General features: G+C 44.0%; 1 protein-coding gene across 1 annotated transcript; it reads left to right on the top strand.

Annotated features, from left to right (window-relative positions):
- The first annotated feature begins 749 nt into the window (after nucleotides 1–749).
- On the top strand, nucleotides 750–17,664 carry PGRMC1 (progesterone receptor membrane component 1). Its single transcript, XM_070759932.1, has 3 exons — nucleotides 750–1,210; nucleotides 12,776–12,931; nucleotides 15,213–17,664. The coding sequence occupies exons 1-3, from the start codon at nucleotides 889–891 to the stop codon at nucleotides 15,314–15,316; spliced, it is 582 nt and encodes a 193-aa protein (XP_070616033.1). The 5' UTR covers nucleotides 750–888; the 3' UTR covers nucleotides 15,317–17,664.
- Nucleotides 17,665–21,198: the final 3,534 nt, after the last annotated feature.

Below are 21,198 nucleotides of genomic sequence, written 5' to 3'. Positions count from 1 at the left end.
TGTATTTCTATCCCTATTCCTCTTATTCCTATCCTATCACTGTATTCCTATCCCTATCCTATTCTTATTCCTCTCCTATCCTACCATTTCTAACCCTATCCCCATCCTTATCCTATTCTTATTCCTATCCTATTATTTCTATCCCTATTATTCTTATCCTATCACTGTATTTCTATTCCTATTCCTATCCTATCCTACTATTTCTAACCCTATCCCCATCCTTATCCTATTCTTATTCCTATCCTATCCTATTATTTCTATCCCTATCCCTCTTATTCTTATCCTATCACTGTATTTCTATCCCTATCCCTATCCTATTCTTATACTTATTCCTATCCTATCCTACTATTGCTATTCCTATTCCTATCCCCATCCTTATTCTATTCTTATTTCTATCCTATCCTATTCATCCTATTCCTCTCCTAATTCTTATTCTTATACTTATTCCTATCCTATCATATCCTAACAGCCTCCAACTTCTCTTGGCGGCCCTAAGAAAACTCCAAGCGGGCGGCCAAACTGACCCCGAGGGTTTTCATCGCCCATCCACCCAGCCAAGACCCGAGGCCCCTCCCGCACCCCCTCCTCCGGAGGACCTCGGATTGCGCAACCTTCCCCCCACCACATAGACACATGCGCGCGCACCCGCACATTTCCCGAGCGCCGGCCGCGCGCGCCGCCTCCGCCCTCTCTGCCCAGCCGCCCCGCCTCTGCTTTGCGCGCCGCCCCGGTGCCGCCTCCGCCTCCTCCGCGTCGTCGTCCGGGGCTCCAGCTCGCCCAGCCGCCGTCCCGCCTCCATCCTGCGAGAGCAGCAGCAGCAGCGAGCAGCCGCCTCCTCGTCGTCCTCCTGCGCGATCCTAAGCAAGCAGCGGCGGCAGCGCGGTCGCGATGGCGTCGGACGAGGCGGCGTCGGAAGCGGGCGAGGCCGGCAGCAGCCCGGGCTTGCTGATGGAGATCGTCAGCTCCCCGCTGAACCTGAGCCTGCTGGGCCTCTGCCTCTTCCTCCTCTACCAGATCCTGCGCGGGGACCGGCCGCGCGCCCAGCCCGAGGGAGGCGAGGAGGAGCCGCCGCCCCCGCCCAAGCTCCGCCGCCGCGACTTCACCCCGGCCCAGCTGCGGCCCTTCGACGGCCTCCAGGACCAGCGCATCCTCATGGCCATCAACGGGAAGGTCTTCGACGTCAGCCGCGGACGCAAGTTCTACGGGCCCGGTGAGGACGCAGCCCCTGGACGGGAGGGGAGCGGCCCGCGGAGGTCCCGTGCACCCCACCCACACCCCGGGAAGCCCCAGGGAGGATCCCCCGGTCAGCCAGAAAAGGACCAGGGAGGATCCCCCAAGTTGTAGTCAGCCGAGGGGATCCTCCATTTGGAGTAAGCTAGAAAAGACCCAGAGAAGATCCCCCAAGTTAGGATCCCCCAGTCAGCCAGAAAAGGCCCAGAGAGGATCCCCCAAGTTGCAGTCAGCCAAGGGGATCCTCAATTTGGAATCAGCCAGAAAAGGCCCAGAAAAGATCCCCCAAGTTGCAGTCAGCCAAGGGGACCCTCAATTTGGAATCAGCCAGAAAAGGCCCAGAGAAGATCCCTCAAGTTGCAATCAGCCAAGGGGACCCTCAATTTGGAATCAGCCAGAAAAGGCCCAGAGGATCCCCCCAAGTTGGAGTCAGACAGAGGGGATCCTTAATTTGTAATCAGTTAGAAAAGGCCCAGAGAGGATCCACAGGTTGCACTCAGACAGAGAAGATCCTCAAGTTAAGTTGTAGTCCTGCAGAAAAGGCCCAGAGGATTCCTAAGTTCCAGTCAGCCAGAGTGGATCCTCCATTTGTAATCAGCTAGAAAAGGCTGTGAGGATCCCAAGTTGCAATTAGCCACAAAAGGCCCAGAGAGGATCCCCCCAAGTTGCAGTCAGCCAGCGGGGATCCTCCATTTGTTTCAGCCAGAAAAGGCCCAGAGAAGATTCCCCAGGTTGCAATCAAGCCAGAAGGGATCCTCAACGTGTAATCAGCCAGAAAAGGCCCAGAGAGGTTCCCTACATTCCAGTCAGCCAGAGTAGATCCTCCATTTGTAATTAGCCAGAAAAGGCTGTGAGGATCCCAAGTTGCAATCAGAAGAGGCCCAGAGAGGATCCCCAAAAGTTGCAATCAAGCCAGAGGGGATCGGCAACTTGTAATCAGCCAGAAAAGGCCCAGAGAGGATTCCCCCACCCTCTCAACCTGCAACCAGATTCCTACGGTGGGGGAATTTATGCAAAGGCAGAGATTGGCAGAGCCTAGAGTAGATTCCTTTTGGATTTGAGGATTTGCTGTGTTATGGTGTTAGAAGTATTTCGTGGGGTGTATCTAGGATCTCTGGTTTCTTGTCCTTATCAGATTTCCACACGCCCTTCAGAGGCTCTCCAGGTGTTTTAGCAATAATAAGAACCACGCTGCCAGAGAAAGAGAGTTAAAATAGATTTTTTTAAATAAAAAAAACATGGAATTTAAGACGGCTGAAAGAAGCAGAGAGGGCACCTTCAAAAGCCACCCACCATTCCCAGCCAGAATAGTGGGGGTTAGCCTCATTTTGGGGGCAACAGCCGAGAAGGCTCCGTTCTCCTAGATGTGTTAAAGTGTTAATACCACTTGATAAGGCCACACTTGAAATCGTGCATTCCGTTTTGGTCACCACAATGCAAAAAAAATGTTGAGACTCTAGAAAGAGTGCAGAGAAGAGCAACAATGATGATTCAAGGACTAGAGGTTAAAACATATGAAGAACGGTTGCAGGAACTGGGCATGGCTAGTTTAATGAAAAGAAGGACCAGGGGAGACAGGATAGCAGCCTTCCAGTATCTCAGGGGTTGCCACAAAGAAGAAGGAGTCAACCTGTTCTCCAAAGCACCTGAGGGTAGAACAAGAAGCAATGGGTGGAAACTCAACAAGGAGAGAAGCAACTTAGAACTAAGGAGAAATTTCCTGACAGTCAGAATGGTTGACTAGTGGAACAACTTTCCTCTAGAAGTTGTGAATGCCCCAACGTTGGAAGTTTTTAAGCAGATGTTGGATAACCATCCATCTGAAGTAGTGTAGGGCAGTGATTTTCAACCTTTTTTGAGCCGCGGCACATTTTTTACATTTACGAAACCCTGGGGCACATTGAGGGGGGGGGGGGGGGGGCTAAAAAAGTTTGGACAAAAAAATTCTCTCTCTCTCTCTCCCTCCCCTTCACTCTATTTCTTTCTCCCTCCCTCTTCCTCTCCCTTCCTTCCTCTTTCTCTCTCTCTCTCCATCCCTCTTTCTTTCTCTTCCTTCCTTCCTCTCTTTTTTGCTCTCTTTCGCTCCCTCCCTCCCTCCGTCTTTCTCTCTCTCTCCTTCCCTCCCTCTCTTTCTCTCTCTCTTGCTCTCTCTCTCTTGCTTTCTCTTGTTTTCTCTCTCTCTTGCTTTCTTTCTCTCTCTTGCTTTCTCTCTCTCTTGCTTTCTTTCTCTCTGAGCTTTGCGGCACACCTGACCATGTCTCGCGGCACACTGGTTGAAAAACACTGGTGTAGGGTTTCCTGCTTAAGCAGGGGGTTGGACCAGAACAGTGTTTCCCAACCTTGGCAACTTCTGAAGATATCTGGACTTCAACTCCCAGAATTCCCCAGCCAGCTGGCTGGGGAATTCTGGGAGTTAAAGTCCAGATATCTTCAAGTTGCCAAGGTTGGGAAACACTGGACTAGAAGACCTCCCAGTTCCCTTCCAACTCTGTTGTTGTTGTTGTTGTTGTTGTTGTTGTTGTTGTTGTTATTATTATTATTATTATTATTATTATTATTATTATTATTATTATTATTATTATTATTGATCCTGCTAGTCGAAATTCTTTTTTAGATGGGATCTGCAACATACTTTCTGTTGGGATGGCTCCACTCAGTATTTAAGAAAAGTAAATCTCAGAGTCCATTTTGAACTTCAAAAGTAAACTTTACTAAACTTTACTAAACTTAAAACCTTACTAAACTTTAAACTTAAACTTTACTAAACTTTAAACTTCAAACTTTACTAAACTTTAAATTTACAACTTTACTAAATTTTAAACTTATAACTTTACTAAACTTTAAACTTAAAACTTTACTAAACTTAAAACTTAAAACTTTACTAAACTTTAAACTTAAACTTACCTAAACTTAAAACTTAAAACTTTACTAAACTTTAAACTTACAACTTTACTAAACTTTAAACTTGCAACTTTACTAAACTTTAAACTTAAAAACTACTAAACTTTAAACTTAAAACTTTACTAAACTTTAAACTAAAAACTTTACTAAACTTTAAACTTAGAACTTTACTAAACTTTAAACTTACAACTTTACTAAACTTTAAACTTAAAACTTTACTAAACTTTAAACTTAAAACTTTACTAAACTTTAAACTTTACTAAACTTTAAACTTACAACTTTACTAAGCTTTAAACTTACAACTTTACTAAACTTTAAACTTAAAACTTTACTAAACTTAAAACTTAAAACTTTAATAAACTTTAAACTTACAACTTTACTAAGCTTTAAACTTACAACTTTACTAAACTTTAAACTTAAAACCTTACTAAACTTTAAACTTTAATAAACTTTAAACTTACAACTTTAATAAACTTTAAACTTAAAACTTTACTAAACTTTTAAATAAACTTAAAAAAAAACTTTAAAAAAATAAACTAAATCAGAAGTGATCAGAAGCAAAGTCTTAGGGAAAAGGTGTGAGAGTTGCCCATATCAAAGTATCCCACTTCCCCCCTTTGGGAAACAACCAATCCCCATTGTCCATCTCTGTCAGGTGGGCGCATCTTCACCATCGCATCATGCTTAGGGAATGCAGCTACTAGCGGACCTTCTTATCACCTCTTCTCAAGGAGAAACGAAACTCGTTCTGGCCTTCGACAGAAGAAACGAAACTTACCAGGGTCCCTCCAGAACCTTCCCCTCCCAAATCCCCCCAAAACTCTCCCCCTTCCCCCCCCCTTACTAATGACAGCCGAAGCGTAGTGGAAAGATGAAACATAGGGAGGATGAAACTTTCCCTTCCTGATCAGGAGGGATAGGTAAATACCACTAGCAGGAGATGATTTTCAGACTTTGGCTCATCCACATTTCCACATCTCTCTTTTTGTTCCCTGTTGTCTGTCCCGGGCCATTTTTTTTCTATTTGAGATTTTCACGCCAGGTAGCTTACACAACGACAACAGACAAATGACGCACCTCCAGCCATGCAGAATTTATTAGCCGAGCCTGCAAAGGCGGTAGGGAAAGCAAGTAGGAAGCTTGGCTGCCTATCTAGAGGTATAACAAGCAGGAAGAGGGAGATTGTGATCCTGCTATATAGAGTGCTGGTGAAACCACATTTGGAATACTGTGTTCAGTTCTGGAGACCTCACCTACAAAAAGATATTGAGAAAATTGAACGGGTCCAAAGACGGGCTACAAGAATGGTGGAAGGTCTTAAGCATAAAACGTATCAGGAAAGACTTAATGAACTCAATCTGTATAGTCTGGAGGACAGAAGGAAAAGGGGGGACATGATCGAAACATTTAAATATGTTGAAGGGTTAAATAAGGTCCAGGAGGGAAGTGTTTTTAATAGGAAAGTGAACACAAGAACAAGGGGACACAATCTGAAGTTAGTTGGGGAAAAGGTCAAAAGCAACATGAGAAAATATTATTTTACTGAAAGAGTAGTAGATCCTTGGAACAAACTTCCAGCAGACGTGGTAGATAAATCCGCAGTAACTGAATTTAAACCTGCCTGGGATAAACATATATCCATCCTAAGATAAAATACAGAAAATAGTATAAGGGCAGACTAGATGGACCATGAGGTCTTTTTCTGCCGTCAGTCTTCTATGTTTCTATGTTTGGAGAAGGTGCCGCTTTGGAGGTTGAAACTTGTGTAAAATAATACTGATAATCCGGACCTAGGGGTTTTTTTTGGAGAAGCTCTTTGAAAATGTCGCTTCCAAACGGGTTGGAAGTTGGACTCTGGCCCTACAAAGTGTTGCCAAGTTTGTGGTGTAAGAGGGCAAAGATAACTGCCAGTCTGTCAAATTCTTTTGCAATCTGAAATGTCCCCAGAACCTAAAATCACCTTACAGTCAGTAACCAGTAGCTTCTGCTTTTTAATAATGGATGGAGGGTGTATTAATTTGTTATTTTGCTTTTTATTTCTTTTATATGGTGTTTTTATGTCCTCGTAAGCAGCCCTGAGTAGCCATGTGCGAGTAGGAGACGATATACGTTTTCTAAATAAATAAAATATTCAGTTGGAAAGTTGAAGAGCTAGTTGGGTCTAGTGGCGAAGGCTTCAGGCTTTAAACTGGGAGACTGGAAGTTTTAGGGCATGAAAACCAGCTTGGTGACTTTGGGCTAGTCCATTTCTCTTAGCCCAAGCCACCTCAAAGGATTGTTGTTATGGGGAAAATAAGAGAGAGAGAGAGAGGAAAAGAAAGAAAGAAAGAAAGAAAGGGGGGAGAGAGAGAGAGAGAAAGGGAGGGAAGGAGGAAGGAAAGAAAGAAAGGGGGAGAGAGAGAGAAAGGGAGGGAAGGAGGAAGGAAGGAAAGAAAAAGAAAGGAGAGAGAGAGAAAGGGAGGGAAGGAGGAAGGAAAGAAAGAAAGGGGGGGGAGAGAGAGAGAGAAAGGGAGGGAAGGAGGAAGGAAAGAAAGGGGGAGAGAGAGAGAGAAAGGGAGGGAAGGAGGAAAGAAAGAAAGGGGGAGAGAGAGAGAAAGAGAGGGAAGGAGGAAGGAAAGAATTACCAAAGAAAGAATTACCGTAGGTATGTTCACTGCCTTGAGTTATTTATGAAAAATAATAGAGAATACAAATACTGAAAAGTGCAATTAGACACATTGTTTTTAGCTACTATATAGCTTTCCTCCTATAATGTTCAAAAAACAGTGCAGTTCATAGTAATTTCTTTCCAAATTAGCAAAGCATGGTTACATACTAACGCTGGAAACTACTGTGAATCAGTTTTAGAGATTTATTGGAATCATTTCTGATTGTTTCTGGCTAACAGGCCCAAGGTAGTAATCTGAAGGCACCTTTTTAGATTAAGCCTTGATGAAATCCAGATTTAGAAGAGAAGAGACAAGACTATGGATTAGGAATAGGGAATAGAATATAATATGGATTAAGAATAGGAATAGATAATAGAATAGAATATAGAAAATAAGGAATAGAATATAGAAAATAAGGAATAGAATAGAATATGGATTAAGAATAGGAATAAAGAATAGAATAGAATAGAATATAGAAAATAAGGAATGGAATAGAATATGGATTAAGAATAGGAATAAAGAATAGAAATAGAATATAGAAAATATATATAATAGAATATGGATTAAGAATAGGAATAGATAATAGAATAGAATATAGAAAGTAAGGAATAAAATAGAATATGGTTTAAGAATAGGAATAAAGAATAGAAATAGAATATAGAAAATAAGGAATAGAATAGAATATGGATTAAGAATAGGAACAGAGAATAGAATAAAAATAGAATATAGAAAATAAGGAATGGAATAGAATAAAATAGAATACAATAGAAAAGAACTGGAAAGGACCTTAGAGGTCTTCTAGTCTAGCTCTCTGCTCAAGCAGGAGAACCTGTACTAATTAGTTGAATCCAGGGTTTAATTTTGAAACAAGCCTGGATTCAAATGCTGCAGGACCCTTGAAAAGAGAAAATGCCAAAGATTATAGCCACAATGTGTGTGAGTGTGTTCTCCAAACCGGTGGCTCTTGTGTTTCTCTGTAAAATATTCATGGCTGCGATCCGATCTGCCGTTCTTTGGGAACGTGCTGTAATATTGGAAAAAAACCACGGGAGGCCAGGAAATCATGTATCCCAGCGGCCAGTTAGGTCCCACAGAGTTGGCCTTCTCTGGGTCCCATCGGCCAGACAATTTGGCCGGCGAGGCCTAGGGGAAGAGCCTTCTCTGTGGTGGCCCCAGCCCTCTGGAACAAACTCCCTCCAGAGATACGTACCGCCCCTTCCCTCCTGGCCTTTCATAAAGCTCTGAAGACCACGGGCAAGTGGAATTGCCAAGATATAGAAACATAGAAGATTGAAGGCTTAAAAAGACCTTGTGGTCTATCTAGTCTGCCCTTATATTATTCTTGCATTTAGGATGGATATATGTTTATCCCAGGCATGTTTAAATTCACTTACTGTGGATTTACCAACCACGTCTGCTGGAAGTTTGTTCCAAGGATCTACTACTCTTTCAGTCAAGTAATATTTTCTCACGTTGCTTTTGATCTTTCCCCCAACTGAGCTCAGATTGTGCCCCCTTGTTCTTGTGTTCGCTTTCCTATTAAAAACACTTCCCCCCTGAACCTTATTTAACCCTTTCACATATTTAAACGCTTCAATCGTGTCTCCTCTTTCCCTTCTGTCCTCCAGACTATACAGCTGGAGTTCGATAAGTCTTTCCTGGTAGGTTTTATGCTTAAGACTTCCCACCATTTTTGTAGCCCATCTTTGGACCTTTTCAATTTTATCCATATCTTTTTATAGGATATGTTTGGATTGTTACATGGGCCACCCCGTTTGAAAAGTACAGTAATCCCCTCGTTTTTCACGGGGGATGCGTTCCAAGAACACCCATGAAAAATGAATTTCTGTGAAGTAGAGGAAAAATAGTTTTTTATGTATTTAACGAGTATTTGGACTTTTAAAACCCACCCTTTGCATTAAACAGTCATGCATAAATGTTTAATAGTGCATAAGTGCACTAATGTGCCTCCTGTCCCCTGTCCTATTGTCTCTCCTATATCTATTATTATTATTATTATTATTATTATTATTATTATTATTATTAATTAGATTTGTGTGCCGCCCCTCTCCTTAGACTCGATATATATCATATCTACTATTCTTCTATTCTAATCTTCTTATACCACTCTCATATTATCCTTCTATTCTCTAATCTAATTGATATATTCTATTCCTAAATTTTCTATTCTTTCTCTAATATAATTTACTCGTATAACCTCTATAACCTTCATTGTGTATTGGACAAAATAAATAAAATAAAATAAATAAATAAATAAATTATGTAATGTTTCTCAGCTGGAACTACATGCGATATCCTACCAGTTTCTTTAATAGAGTACAGTAGTACTGTAGAAGAATTTTATGAATTTTCAATGGATTTCATGGATTTAAGCCCCTTTTGAAAACCCGTGAAGTAGCGAATCCGCAAAAGATGAAACCGCAAAGTAGCGAAGGATTCACGTATTTCATACGGTTAAAATATATTAATTTAGTCCATGGCCAGGTGCTGTTGGCCAAGTCCACCTGCCCCCCCCCTCCAATTGCCATCTTGATTCCACCTTGTCTAACCAGCCAGACTTGTTTCTCCGAGGGGGATTATCCTGCAAGAAGGAGGTCGAAAGGGTGCAACGTTGTCCTTTGTCTGGTGCCAAAACCTCTCCTTTCGCCATTCTGCCTTGGGCTGGCTTGGCCCGTGGGAGGAGGAAGGTTGTACGTTGCACAAGGCCATAGTGGCTTTGCCTCAAAGGCCTCCCCGCCACCGTCCCACGCCCACCCCCTCCTGTTCTTCCTTTCCAGAGCAAGAAAACCAGAACTGCTCTTGGCAAACTTCGTTGGCCAAACAGGTTTTTCCGTTCCTCCTCCTTGCAGTGTTTAACGAAATCTGGCAAGCAGTTCAAAGCATGCTTCTTTTTTAATTTTATCTATTTGCAGGAACTGGGTATGTCTAGTTTAATGAAAGGAAAGAGCAGGGGGAGTGATAGCAGTCTTCCAATATCTCATGGGTTGCCACAAAGAAGAAGGAGTCAAGCTATTCTCCAAAGCATCTGAGGGTAGGACAAGAAGCAATGGGTGGAAATTAAGCAAGGAGAGAAGCAACTTAGAAGTAAGGAGAAAATTCCAGTGGAACAGCTTGCCTCCAGAAATTGTGAATGCTCCAACATTGGATAACCATTTGTCGGAAATAGTGTAGGGTCTCCTCCCCAAGCAGGGGTTTGGACTAGAAGACCTCCAAGGGCCCTTCCAAATATATATATTTGCCCACATATTTAAATGTTTCGATCCTGTCCCCCCTTTTCCTTCTGTCCTCCAGACTATACAGATTGAGTTCATTAAGTCTTTCCTGATACGTTTTATGCTTAAGACCTTCCACCATTCTTGTAGCCCGTCTTTGGACCCGTTCAATTTTGTCAATATCTTTTTGTAGGTGAGGCCTCCAGAACTGAACACAGTACTCCAAATGTGGTCTCACCAGCGCTCTATCCAGCGGGATCACAATCTCCCTCTTCCTGCTTGTTATACCTCTAGCTATGCAGCCAAGCATTCTACTTGCTTTCCCTACCGCCTGACTCACCCATTTTGAGACTGTCAGAAATCACTACCCCTAAATCCTTTTCTTCTGAAGTTTTTGCTAACACAGAACTGCCAATACAATACTCAGATTGAGGATTCCTTTTCCCCCAAGTGCATTATTTTACATTTGGAAACATTAAACTGCAGTTTCCATTGCTTTGACCATTTATCTAGTAAAGCTAAATCATTTACCATATTACAGACACCTCCAGGAATATCAACCCTATTGCACACTTTAGAGTCATCGGCAAATAGGCAAACCTTCCCTACCAAACCTTCCCCTATGTCACTCACAGACATATCATCAAAAAACTAATTTTGTCATCTGGGTCTACCCCCATTTCTTCTCCATTTTCTTCTTGCAATGTTTAGCCAAATCTTGCAAGCTATTTGAAGTATGTTTCTATCCCACTTGTCTTGCAATGCTTCAGGGAGTGAACCATAATAATGAAGCAGGGCTCCAGAGTGTGATAAAAAGACCAGATCCAGTCTAAACACTTGGCGGGCCTTGTTGATAGCCTAATCTTCACAAAGCTAAAGGTTTCTAACCCAAGGTTCGGAAATACGTCATTGGTCCTCCTTGCCGCAATGCCATCGGCTCTTTTAAAATAAATTTTATACATTTTCTAGTGTTTACAGTTGTTAGTGCTTAATAAACATCCTGCTGTCTGGATATTTTAATTGGCTTGATACATATTGCCTTCTTAATCTCCACCTCTTTTTTTCTCCCAAAACTACTGGTAAAATTAGTTTCATCTTTGATAATATACAGGGGGTGGACAAAGAAATGGAAACACCTTGCAGCTCTTCCGTGAAATCCAGATTTGTGAAGCTCCCTTTGAACAGGTTTTGTGGAAACGGGGTTCTGTACGTGTCTATTGAGCTCTGCAGTGATTTTAGGAGCTGTGGTCTTGCGATCCGCTCTAACAATTCAAGGGCTAGAGAAGAATTAAGCATTTTGACGTTCCCCAAACCCAGCAATAATTTGTAAGGATGAGCCAAGTTACTGATTTACATTTAGTGTGTAAAGTCCTTGATGCAACCATGTAAAAATTGCAGCCTTCAGAGAAAATCCAGCACTATTTTTATTTTTAAAGCAAGCCTTTGCTTTTTAAAATTCTGGACAAAGGTTAGGTCTGTTTACCCAAGTATTGGAAGATTCCAAATTCAACAAGACTTTCAAAGTAGAGACGTGAATGTATCTGTTCTGGCCAATGTGGTTAGGGTGCAATACTGCAGGCTACTTCTGCTGATCACTGGCTGCCAGCACTTTGGCAGATCGAATCTCAGTAGGTTCAAGATTGACTCAGCCTTCCAACCTTCCGAGGTGGGTAAAATGAGGACCCAGATTCTTGGGGGCAAGAGGCTGATTCTGTAAGCTACTTAGAGTGGGCTGTAAAGCACTTTGAAGCAGTATATAAGTTTAAGTGCTATTGTCCTTCTTTCTTTCTTTCTTTTTCTTTCTTTCTTTCCTTCCTTTCCTTCCTTTCTTCCTTCCTTCCTACCTTCCTTCATTCTTTCCTTCCTTCCTTACCTTCCTTCCTTCTTTCCTTCCTTCTTTCCTTCCTTCCTTCCCTCCCTCCCTCCTTCTTTCCTTCCCAGTGATTACAATGATGCACCACTGCAAACCAACTCTGCCCAGTGCCAGCAGTTCAATTCTGCCCAGTTCGAGATACATTCAGCCTTCCATCCTTCCGAGGTCACTCAAATGAAGACCCGGATAGTGTGGGGAAGAGGTTGACTCTGTAAACAATTTAGGGCTGCAAAACAGAGTGAAACGGCATAGAAGTCTAAACGCTATTGCTCACTCTGCCCACTGCCAGGAGTTCGAACCTGAACGGCTCAAGGTTGATTCAGCCTTCCATCCTTCCGAGGTGGGTAAAATGAGGATCCACATTGTTGGGGGCAAGAGGCTGACTCTGTAAACCACTGTTAAGCACTGTTAAGTGGTTTATAAGTGCTATTGCCCTTCCTTCCTTCCTTCCTTGCTTCCTTCCTTTCCTTGCTTCCTTCCTTCCTTCCTCCTTTCTTCCCAGTTATTAGAATAGTTGGGGGAAAGAGGCTGACCATGTAAACAATTTAGGGCTGTAAAACAGTGTGAAACGGCATATAAGTCTTAAGTGCTATTGCTATTCCGAACTCTGCCAGGAGTTTGATCTTGACCGGTTCAAGATTGACACAACATTCCATCCTTCCAAGGTGGGTAAAATGAAGACTCAAATTGTATGGGGGCAAGAGGCTGACTCTGTAAACCACATAGAGAGGGCTGTAAAGCAGTATATAAGTCTTAAGTCAGTGTTTCTCAACCTTGGCCGTTTGAAGAATTCTGGGAGTTGAAGTCTGCACATCTTCAAACGGCCAAGGGTGAGAAACACTGGTCTAAGTGCTATTGCTATTGTTCTAACCCTGATTTGTCCTCCCCAGAGGGACCATACGGCATCTTTGCTGGAAGAGATGCTTCTCGTGGCCTTGCGACTTTCTGCCTTGATAAAGAAGCTCTGAAGGATGAGTACGACGACCTCTCCGACTTGGATGCAACACAGAAAGAGACGCTGAGTGATTGGGAACAGCAGTTTACGTGTAAGTATTTCCAAATTTTGTCCAACTCTAAACCCATTCCTCAAGCGTCACGGCCAAAAAACGTAATTTTGTAAAGATGGATTAGACAGAAGGACAATTTTCTAAGGTGAACAAGGATTTCGAAATGGTATGCGGAAAACGGCCTTGGGAGAGGGAAGAAGCAGCTCACTAGGGGATGATCAGATAAGAGACGGAGTATCCCACAGCTGCATAACAGGTGGAATCTCTCCTTGAAATAATAGAAAATAACTTGTAGTTCAGGTTTTTAGATTCGGGCAGGGGTTTGCTCTCCAAGCTTGCTTCAATTTACCGAAACATCAGAGTGTTAGTTTTTCGGGAAGGAAAATAGGGAAAACAATCTGCTTACCAGGTATTCATCTGGCTAGCATCCTTAGTCTGGTCAGTTTCAGCACATTATTTTATCCCCTGGTTAGGGCTTTTAAAAAAAACCTTATTCAGAGAGAGTAACAATGAAAGAGCTTGCAAGAGCTGGGAACATTGTTAGCACCTGGTTAGGGCTGGAAAGAAACAGCAAGTTAGAGCAATGAAAAAAAACCTGCAAAGACTTAGGGTTTGGAAAACATTCTTCGCAGAGAGAAACAATGAAAGAGCCTGCAAGGTCAGAGCTGGGAAGATCGTTAGCACCTAGTGAGGGCTGGGGGGGAAAAGCTTAAAAAAAAGCTACATTCAGAGTACCTGGCCTCTTTTAGGGAGGAAACAGGTGCGTCTTACATTCCGTAAAATACAGTAGTTTCTGGACATTTCATTAACAGACTAGGTAACATCATTAGCAGGATTGTCTTCTCCTATTCTCCTTAGCTTATAAATGTCTTGTGGGCCAGTGTGGTCAGTTGGTTGTTTGGTCATTTGGAGCTCTATCAGCCATTCAGGATTTAAATATACAGTAATACCTCGTCTTACGAACCTAATTGGTTCCCGGGGGAGGTTCGTAAGACGAAAAGTTCGTAAGTTCATAGGAAACAATGTAAGATCAATTAATCCATGCAACGAAAAAAAACCCCCTCAAAAAAACGCCACCGCCCGGCTGTCACCTTTTGAAACTTCCGGATTCCGCGTTCGGGAGGCCGCCAAGAAGCCCCCCGGCTGTTTTAAAAGGTGACAACCGGGCGGCGGGGCTTCTCAGCGGTCTCCCGAACTCGAACTTTTGCCAAACTTCCGGGTTTGGCGTTCGGGAGGCCGCCGACAAGCCCCGCGGCCCGGCTGTCGTCTTTTGAAACAGCCGGGGGGGCTTCTCGGCGGCCTCCCGAACGCCGAACCCGGAGGTTCGGGTTTGGTGTTCGGGTTCAGGAGGACGGTGAGAAGCCCCCCGGCTGTTTCAAAAAGCGACAGCCGGGCGGCGGGGCTTCTCGGCGGCGGCGGGTTCATAAGAAGGAAAAAGTTCATAAGAAGAGGCAAAAAATTTCTGAACCCCAGATTCATATCTCGGGTTGTTCGTAAGACGAGGGGTTCGTATCATGAGGTACCACTGTTAGCTGCAAATGAACAATCACAACAACTACCTCCTGCTCCTCCTTCCTTTCTCTCCTTCCTTTCTACTAGCATAGGAACTCTATGGTCCTGAAAAAAAACCAATATTCTCCACTTACAACCGTTTGTTTAATGACTGTTTGAAGTTATAGAGTTCCTGAAAAACATGACTTAAGATCATTTTTCACATGCGAACCTTTGCAGCCTCCCCATGATCGGGTGATTAAAATTCACCTGGAAACTGGCATGTACTTATGTCGGTAGCAGTGTCCTGGAGGGAACACATGACTTCTGACAAGCAAAGTGAATAGGAAAGCCAGATTTACTTAACAGCCATTGACTAATTTAACAAATACAGTGGTAGCTCTACCTATGAACGCCTCTACTTACGAACTTTTCGAGATAAGAACTGGGTGTTCAAGATTTTTTTGCCTCTTCTCAAGAACCATTTTCCACTTGCAAACCTGAGCCTCCAAAACTGTAACCGGAAAAGGTAGGGAGAAGCCTCCATGGGGCCTCTCTAGGAATCTCCTGGGAGAAAACAGGGCCTCCACCCTCCCTGTGGTTTCCCAAATCGCACACATTATTTGCTTTTACATTGATTCCTATGGGAAAAATTGCTTCTTCTTACAAACGTTTCTACTTAAGAACCTGGTCACGGAACGAATTAAGTTCGTAAGTAGAGGGACCACTGTGCTTGGGGAGGGTAGAATTTGATACAAAGTTTGTCCATATTGAAATAATAATTCTTATATCATGGGACCGGGGGGGCTCTTTATTTGTCTTTATTCAGTTAAATATCACTATGTCGGCAAACTGCTGAAGGATGGGGAAGAACCCACGGTGTATTCCGATGAAGAGGAAACGAAAGATGCGAAGGACCGCAAGAACGATTAGTAAACACGCTGAGGAGCCGCCCCACAACGCTAGCTGGTTTCTTTGCTTTTAATTTTTTTTAAGGGACATTTTTTTTCATATTACTCCCCACCCCCCTTTCCAGCTCCTTCTATTTTACCCCTTTCTATCTCGACCAAAAGTAATGCAATTATTTTTTTTAAAGTACTTTATTGAACAGATTTGCACAAACACTTAAAATTCTTCAAAGTACTGTCCTTGGGCCTCTACACATTTTTTCCAGTGACTCTGCCATAACCAGTACGCGAGAGCTCTCCGAAGACGCCTTCCAGGGCGCGTACTGGTTATGGCAGAGTCACTGGAAAAAATGGATCTCTTCTATAGACAAATAACGTGCCTGGCCACAACGCGCTACGAGTCCGCGGGTTCCTGGTCAAACACCAGGTGCCAACGCTGCCCCACCCCCCTTATAGTCCCGACGTCACCCCAGCAGAATTCTTGTTGTTCCCTCAGATTAAGGCAGCCCTGAAAGGAACCTGTTTTTCGTCCATAGAAGAGCTGTGACGAAGGCCTTGCGAGAGGTCCCCAAAGACGCCTTCCACGGCTTGTACCGGTCATGGCAGAGTCACTTGAAAAAATGTGTAGAGGCCCAAGGACAGTACTTTGAAGAATTTTAAGTGTTTGTGCAAATCTGTTCAATAAATTGCTTTTAAAAAAAACAATTGCATTCCTTTTGGAACGCACCCTGTATTACTACTTGCAGTGACATTGGTCACAAAGCTACACTTTTTAATTCATATCCCTCAGTGCTAACTTTTTTTAAATCCAAGCTGAGGGCCTCGGCGGGCAGTAGAATAACCAAAACTGGTTGGCGGTACGTAAAAGACCTCAACCAACCAAGCGATGGCCGTAGGATTTGTTTGTTTCATTTAATGACGCTTTGCAGGATGTCACTGAGGACTAGTTGAATGGACATTGCAATGCTCTTAAGGTTGACCCTTGGCCAGAAAATGTCTCCTTGTAAAAGATACTGCTCTGTCCTTCAACCTCTTTTGGGTTGGTGGGTGTTCAGGGGTCGTTGTTATCTTTTCGGCCCGTTTCTTATCATTCCTTTTATACAAACTTGTCTTCCATCAATCTCCCTTCCGTTGTTTGTGTATCCTTTGAATGGACTTCTCCCGCTGCGGATTCTTTCATAGTATGCATTTTATGCGGGGTTTATATCATTTCAGATCCTTAGGAAGGCAAAATATAAGTGGGTGGTTTTATTTTATTTCATTTTCTTTTATTGACATAGCTAACGTAGCAATGGTGGAAAAGCGGTTTTAAATGGAGACTTAAAACACCCAACTGACGGGGCTCCTAGCTTTGAAGCGAAATAATTTTCTTTTAAAAAAAAATTGCAATACTTTTTTTATCATAAAAACAGTGTGAAGAATAAAGGTAGGAATTAGTGAGGAATGTGACCTCTGGGGGCAGCAGCATCGTGGGCACAAGCGGCAGGAACGAGACGCGGGGCCTTTCTTGGGAAGGCCCCCCCAAACGTCCGGCTCCATTATTCCACTAGGGATTTTTGAGGTGGTGTTCCAGAGTCCCCTTGAAAATGTAGCCGTGGTTGTGTTCTTTAACTTCCCGCGTCGGTTGAGTTTGGTGGAAGGTACTCTGCATAGCCGTATAGAGTTGCTACCGGTATAGATAATGATGGCGTTCCGGTACCGGAAACTGCGGTGAATGTACAGTTTTGTATCTGCGGAGGGTGAGGGCTTGCGTCCCAGCGAGATTTTGTTTCTGCGCATGTCCACATGCGATTTTGCTACCTGCCCAGGTGCAGTGTGCTTTGCAGTGTGAATTCGGCTGGATTGAGCAAAGGAGGAAAGGACCAATGGAACCAGGAAAACGGTTTCAAAAAAACGTATTCTGGAATTAGTTTCTCTTTTCCCCACCCTTTTTTATACACTCACCGTTTTGCAGGACTCAAAACACTACAGATCTCTTCTCCTTTGCTTCTAAAAAAACCAAACACACTACTTTTCACAAGCAATAAATATTGTAACTTTGAACTTCTACCTTTGTAAATGGCAAAGTACAGAATTTAGATTTGTCGCCTCTTTCCATTTTTCCCAAATGTACAACCTTCTTCAAAGATCTTTTTTTCTTGTTCTTGCTTGTTGCCCTAAAGACAATTAACCAGCTGAAATATTGTTGTGACCTACCTCTGAGCTTTGTAGGGTAATTAACGAAAAGCTAATTTTTTAAAATAACCCCCGCTTCTTTCTAAAGTCACCATTCTTGCAGAATTGATGCTGAACGATGTTTCGAATTCAAAGCCGGGATGGTTGCACTTCCTTTTGTTTTTTTTAAAGGCGAGGAAATAAAATTCTTCCTACAAATGTGGTTTTTTTTCTTTGACTTAATATATGACGTGCAGAATTTAGCGCTCCCAAAATCACCTGGGAAAGAAAAGGTATTAATTTTTATTTTATGAGTGGGGTGGGAAAAAACGGGAAGAAAAGACCCATGGAGCTCAAGGAAGGAGAAAGGTGTGGGGAAAATGAGCAGGACAGGGTGGGGGAAAACGGGAGGGACCCATGGAGCTCAAGAGAGGAGAAAGGTGTGGGGAAAATGAGCAGGACAGGGTGGGGGAAAACGGGAGGGACCCATGGAGCTCAAGAGAGGAGAAAGGTGTGGGGAAAATGAGCAGGACAGGGTGGGGGAAAACGGGAGGGACCCATGGAGCTCAAGAGAGGAGAAAGGTGTGGGGAAAATGAGCAGGACAGGGTGGGGGAAAACAGGAGGGACCCATGGAGCTCAAGAGAGGAGAAAGGTGTGGGGAAAATGAGCAGGACAGGGTGGGCAAAAACGGGAGGGACCCATGGAGATCAAGAGAGGAGAAAGGTGTGGGGAAAATGAGCAGGACAGGGTGGGCAAAAACGGGAGGGACCCATGGAGATCAAGAGAGGAGAAAGGTGTGGGGAAAATGAGCAGGACAGGGTAGGGGAAAACAGGAGGGACCCATGGAGCTCAAGAGAGGAGAAAGGTGTGGGGAAAATGAGCAGGACAGGGTGGGGGAAAATGGGAGGGACCCATGGAGCTCAAGAGAGGAGAAAGGTGTGGGGGAAATGAGCAGGACAGGGTGGGGGAAAACAGGAGGGACCCATGGAGCTCAAGAGAGGAGAAAGGTGTGGGGAAAATGAGCAGGACAGGGTAGGGGAAAACAGGAGGGACCCATGGAGCTCAAGAGAGGAGAAAGGTGTGGGGAAAATGAGCAGGACAGGGTGGGGGAAAATGGGAGGGACCCATGGAGCTCAAGAGAGGAGAAAGGTGTGGGGGAAATGAGCAGGACAGGGTGGGGGAAAACGGGAGGGACCCATGGAGATCAAGAGAGGAGAAAGGTGTGGGGAAAATGAGCAGGACAGGGTAGGGGAAAACAGGAGGGACCCATGGAGCTCAAGAGAGGAGAAAGGTGTGGGGAAAATGAGCAGGACAGGGTGGGGGAAAATGGGAGGGACCCATGGAGCTCAAGGAAGGAGAAAGGTGTGGGGAAAATGAGCAGGACAGGGTGGGGGAAAACGGGAGGGACCCATGGAGATCAAGAGAGGAGAAAGGTGTGGGGAAAATGAGCAGGACAGGGTGGGGGAAAACAGGAGGGACCCATGGAGCTCAAGAGAGGAGAAAGGTGTGGGGAAAATGAGCAGGACAGGGTAGGGGAAAACAGGAGGGACCCATGGAGCTCAAGAGAGGAGAAAGGTGTGGGGAAAATGAGCAGGACAGGGTGGGAGAAAATGGGAGGGACCCATGGAGCTCAAGGAAGGAGAAAGGTGTGGGGAAAATGAGCAGGACAGGGTGGGGGAAAACAGGAGGGACCCATGGAGCTCAAGAGAGGAGAAAGGTGTGGGGAAAATGAGCAGGACAGGGTGGGGGAAAATGGGAGGGACCCATGGAGCTCAAGGAAGGAGAAAGGTGTGGGGAAAATGAGCAGGACAGGGTGGGGGAAAACGGGAGGGACCCATGGAGATCAAGAGAGGAGAAAGGTGTGGGGAAAATGAGCAGGACAGGGTGGGGGAAAACGGGAGGGACCCATGGAGATCAAGAGAGGAGAAAGGTGTGGGGAAAATGAGCAGGACAGGGTGGGGGAAAACGGGAGGGACCCATGGAGATCAAGAGAGGAGAAAGGTGTGGGGAAAATGAGCAGGACAGGGTAGGGGAAAACAGGAGGGACCCATGGAGCTCAAGAGAGGAGAAAGGTGTGGGGAAAATGAGCAGGACAGGGTGGGGGAAAACGGGAGGGACCCATGGAGATCAAGAGAGGAGAAAGGTGTGGGGAAAATGAGCAGACCGGGGTGGGCAAAAACAGGAGGGAAAGACCCATGGAGTTCAAGAGAGGCTCTTTTCGCCTTGCTTTGTTGGGACTGCCACCTCTTGCCACCTCTTGCTGTCACTCCCCCCACTTTGTTTGCCTCAGCTTCGTCTGCCGGCAGCTTTTTTTATTTTAAAGCCTTAATGTTTTGGATTCTCCTAATGGGCTTGCACGCATTATTGGCTTTTCCATTGATTCCTATGGGAAACTTTCCACCTTACGAACCTCGTCCTGGAACCAATTAAGTTCGTAAGACGAGGTATTACTGTATGTCGAAATGCTGTCGCTAAATGCTATTGCTATCTAAAGTATCAAAGGAGGGGGGGAGTCCACATTTTATTCCACCAGAGGTACAGGGGGTGGACAAAAAAATGGAAACACCTTGCAGCTCTTCCGTGGAATCCAGATTTGTGAAGCTCCCTCCGAACAGTTTTTGTGGAAACTGGGTTCTGTACGTGTCTATTGAGCTCTGCAGTGATTTAAGAAGCTGTGGTCTTGCGATCCGCTCTAACCATTCGCTTTAGAGTCCGACGGTCTCTCTCAGACCACTTCGACTTTCGACCAGACCTGTGCTTGGCTAAGGACGTTTTCCCTTCTCTTTCAAAAGCAGTCATGACTTTTGAGACATGACCTCTTGAAACGCCAAACATTCAGGCACTTTCTGCTACACTACCGCCTGCCATTCAAACACCAACAATTTGGCCTCTTTGAAAGTCTGAGAGGTCTGCCATTTCTAAAAGGTTATAGCCACTTTCCTTAAATTTCTGTTTTAAAAAAAGGTAGTTTAAAAAAACATACCAAATAACAGAATTTTTTAAAAACCATTAAAATATGTCAAATTTTGATTGATTTGAACATGATGCCAAAAAGTCAAGTGTTTCCATTTTTTGTCCACCCCCTGTAGCTTGGACTGCCCATCTAGGGGTGGGCTACTGCCTGGATGGTGGGTGGGGGAAACGCTATGGGGTAGCGAAAATGGAGCTCCACCCCAGAGCACCCAATTTGCACTGAAAGATGTTGAAAGAAAATGCATAAACCACGGCCACAGTGTGGTAGTAAAAATTTTGGTAGCCCTTCACTGTGGCTATCTTTTTGATTATGATGCTTAATCCAATAAGTCATTTCCCCCCCAAAATCTGGAGAATATGATTGACCTCTCCAGGTTCCTTAGAGGTCAGTAAGGGGCATAAGTGCACCACTGTGCCTTCCGTCCCCTGTCCAATTGTCTCTCCTTATCTCATTTATCTTTTCTTCCTTTCAAATATGTTCACCTATACTTTTATATCTTTTCTTCTATTCTTTTCTTTATTTATATTATTACATATCTTTCTCTTCAATGTGTATTGAACAAAATAGATAGATGGATGGATAGATAGATAGATAGATAGATAGATAGATAGATAGATAGATAAATGGATAAATAGATAGATAGATAGATAGATAGATAGATAGATAGATAGATAGATAGATAGATAGATAGATACATAGATAGATACATAGATAGATAGATACATAGATACATAGATAAATAAATAGGTAGGTAGGTAGGTAGGTAGATAGATAGATA

Source organism: Erythrolamprus reginae, chromosome 8 (genome assembly GCF_031021105.1).
Source record: "Erythrolamprus reginae isolate rEryReg1 chromosome 8, rEryReg1.hap1, whole genome shotgun sequence".
In the NCBI taxonomy this organism is placed as follows: Eukaryota; Metazoa; Chordata; class Lepidosauria; order Squamata; family Dipsadidae; genus Erythrolamprus; species Erythrolamprus reginae.
The sequence above is the reverse complement of the archived record's forward strand: the minus strand, read 5'-3'. Positions and strand labels throughout refer to the sequence as shown.

Excerpts from the sequence above, each read along its gene's own strand:
- PGRMC1 (XM_070759932.1), top strand. The coding sequence starts at position 889 with ATGGCGTCGGACGAGGCGGCGTCGGAAGCGGGCGAGGCCGGCAGCAGC. Across the intron at positions 1,211-12,775 it reads ACGCAAGTTCTACGGGCCCG|AGGGACCATACGGCATCTTT; the intron begins GTGAGGACGCAG and ends TGTCCTCCCCAG. Across the intron at positions 12,932-15,212 it reads TTGGGAACAGCAGTTTACGT|TTAAATATCACTATGTCGGC; the intron begins GTAAGTATTTCC and ends GTCTTTATTCAG.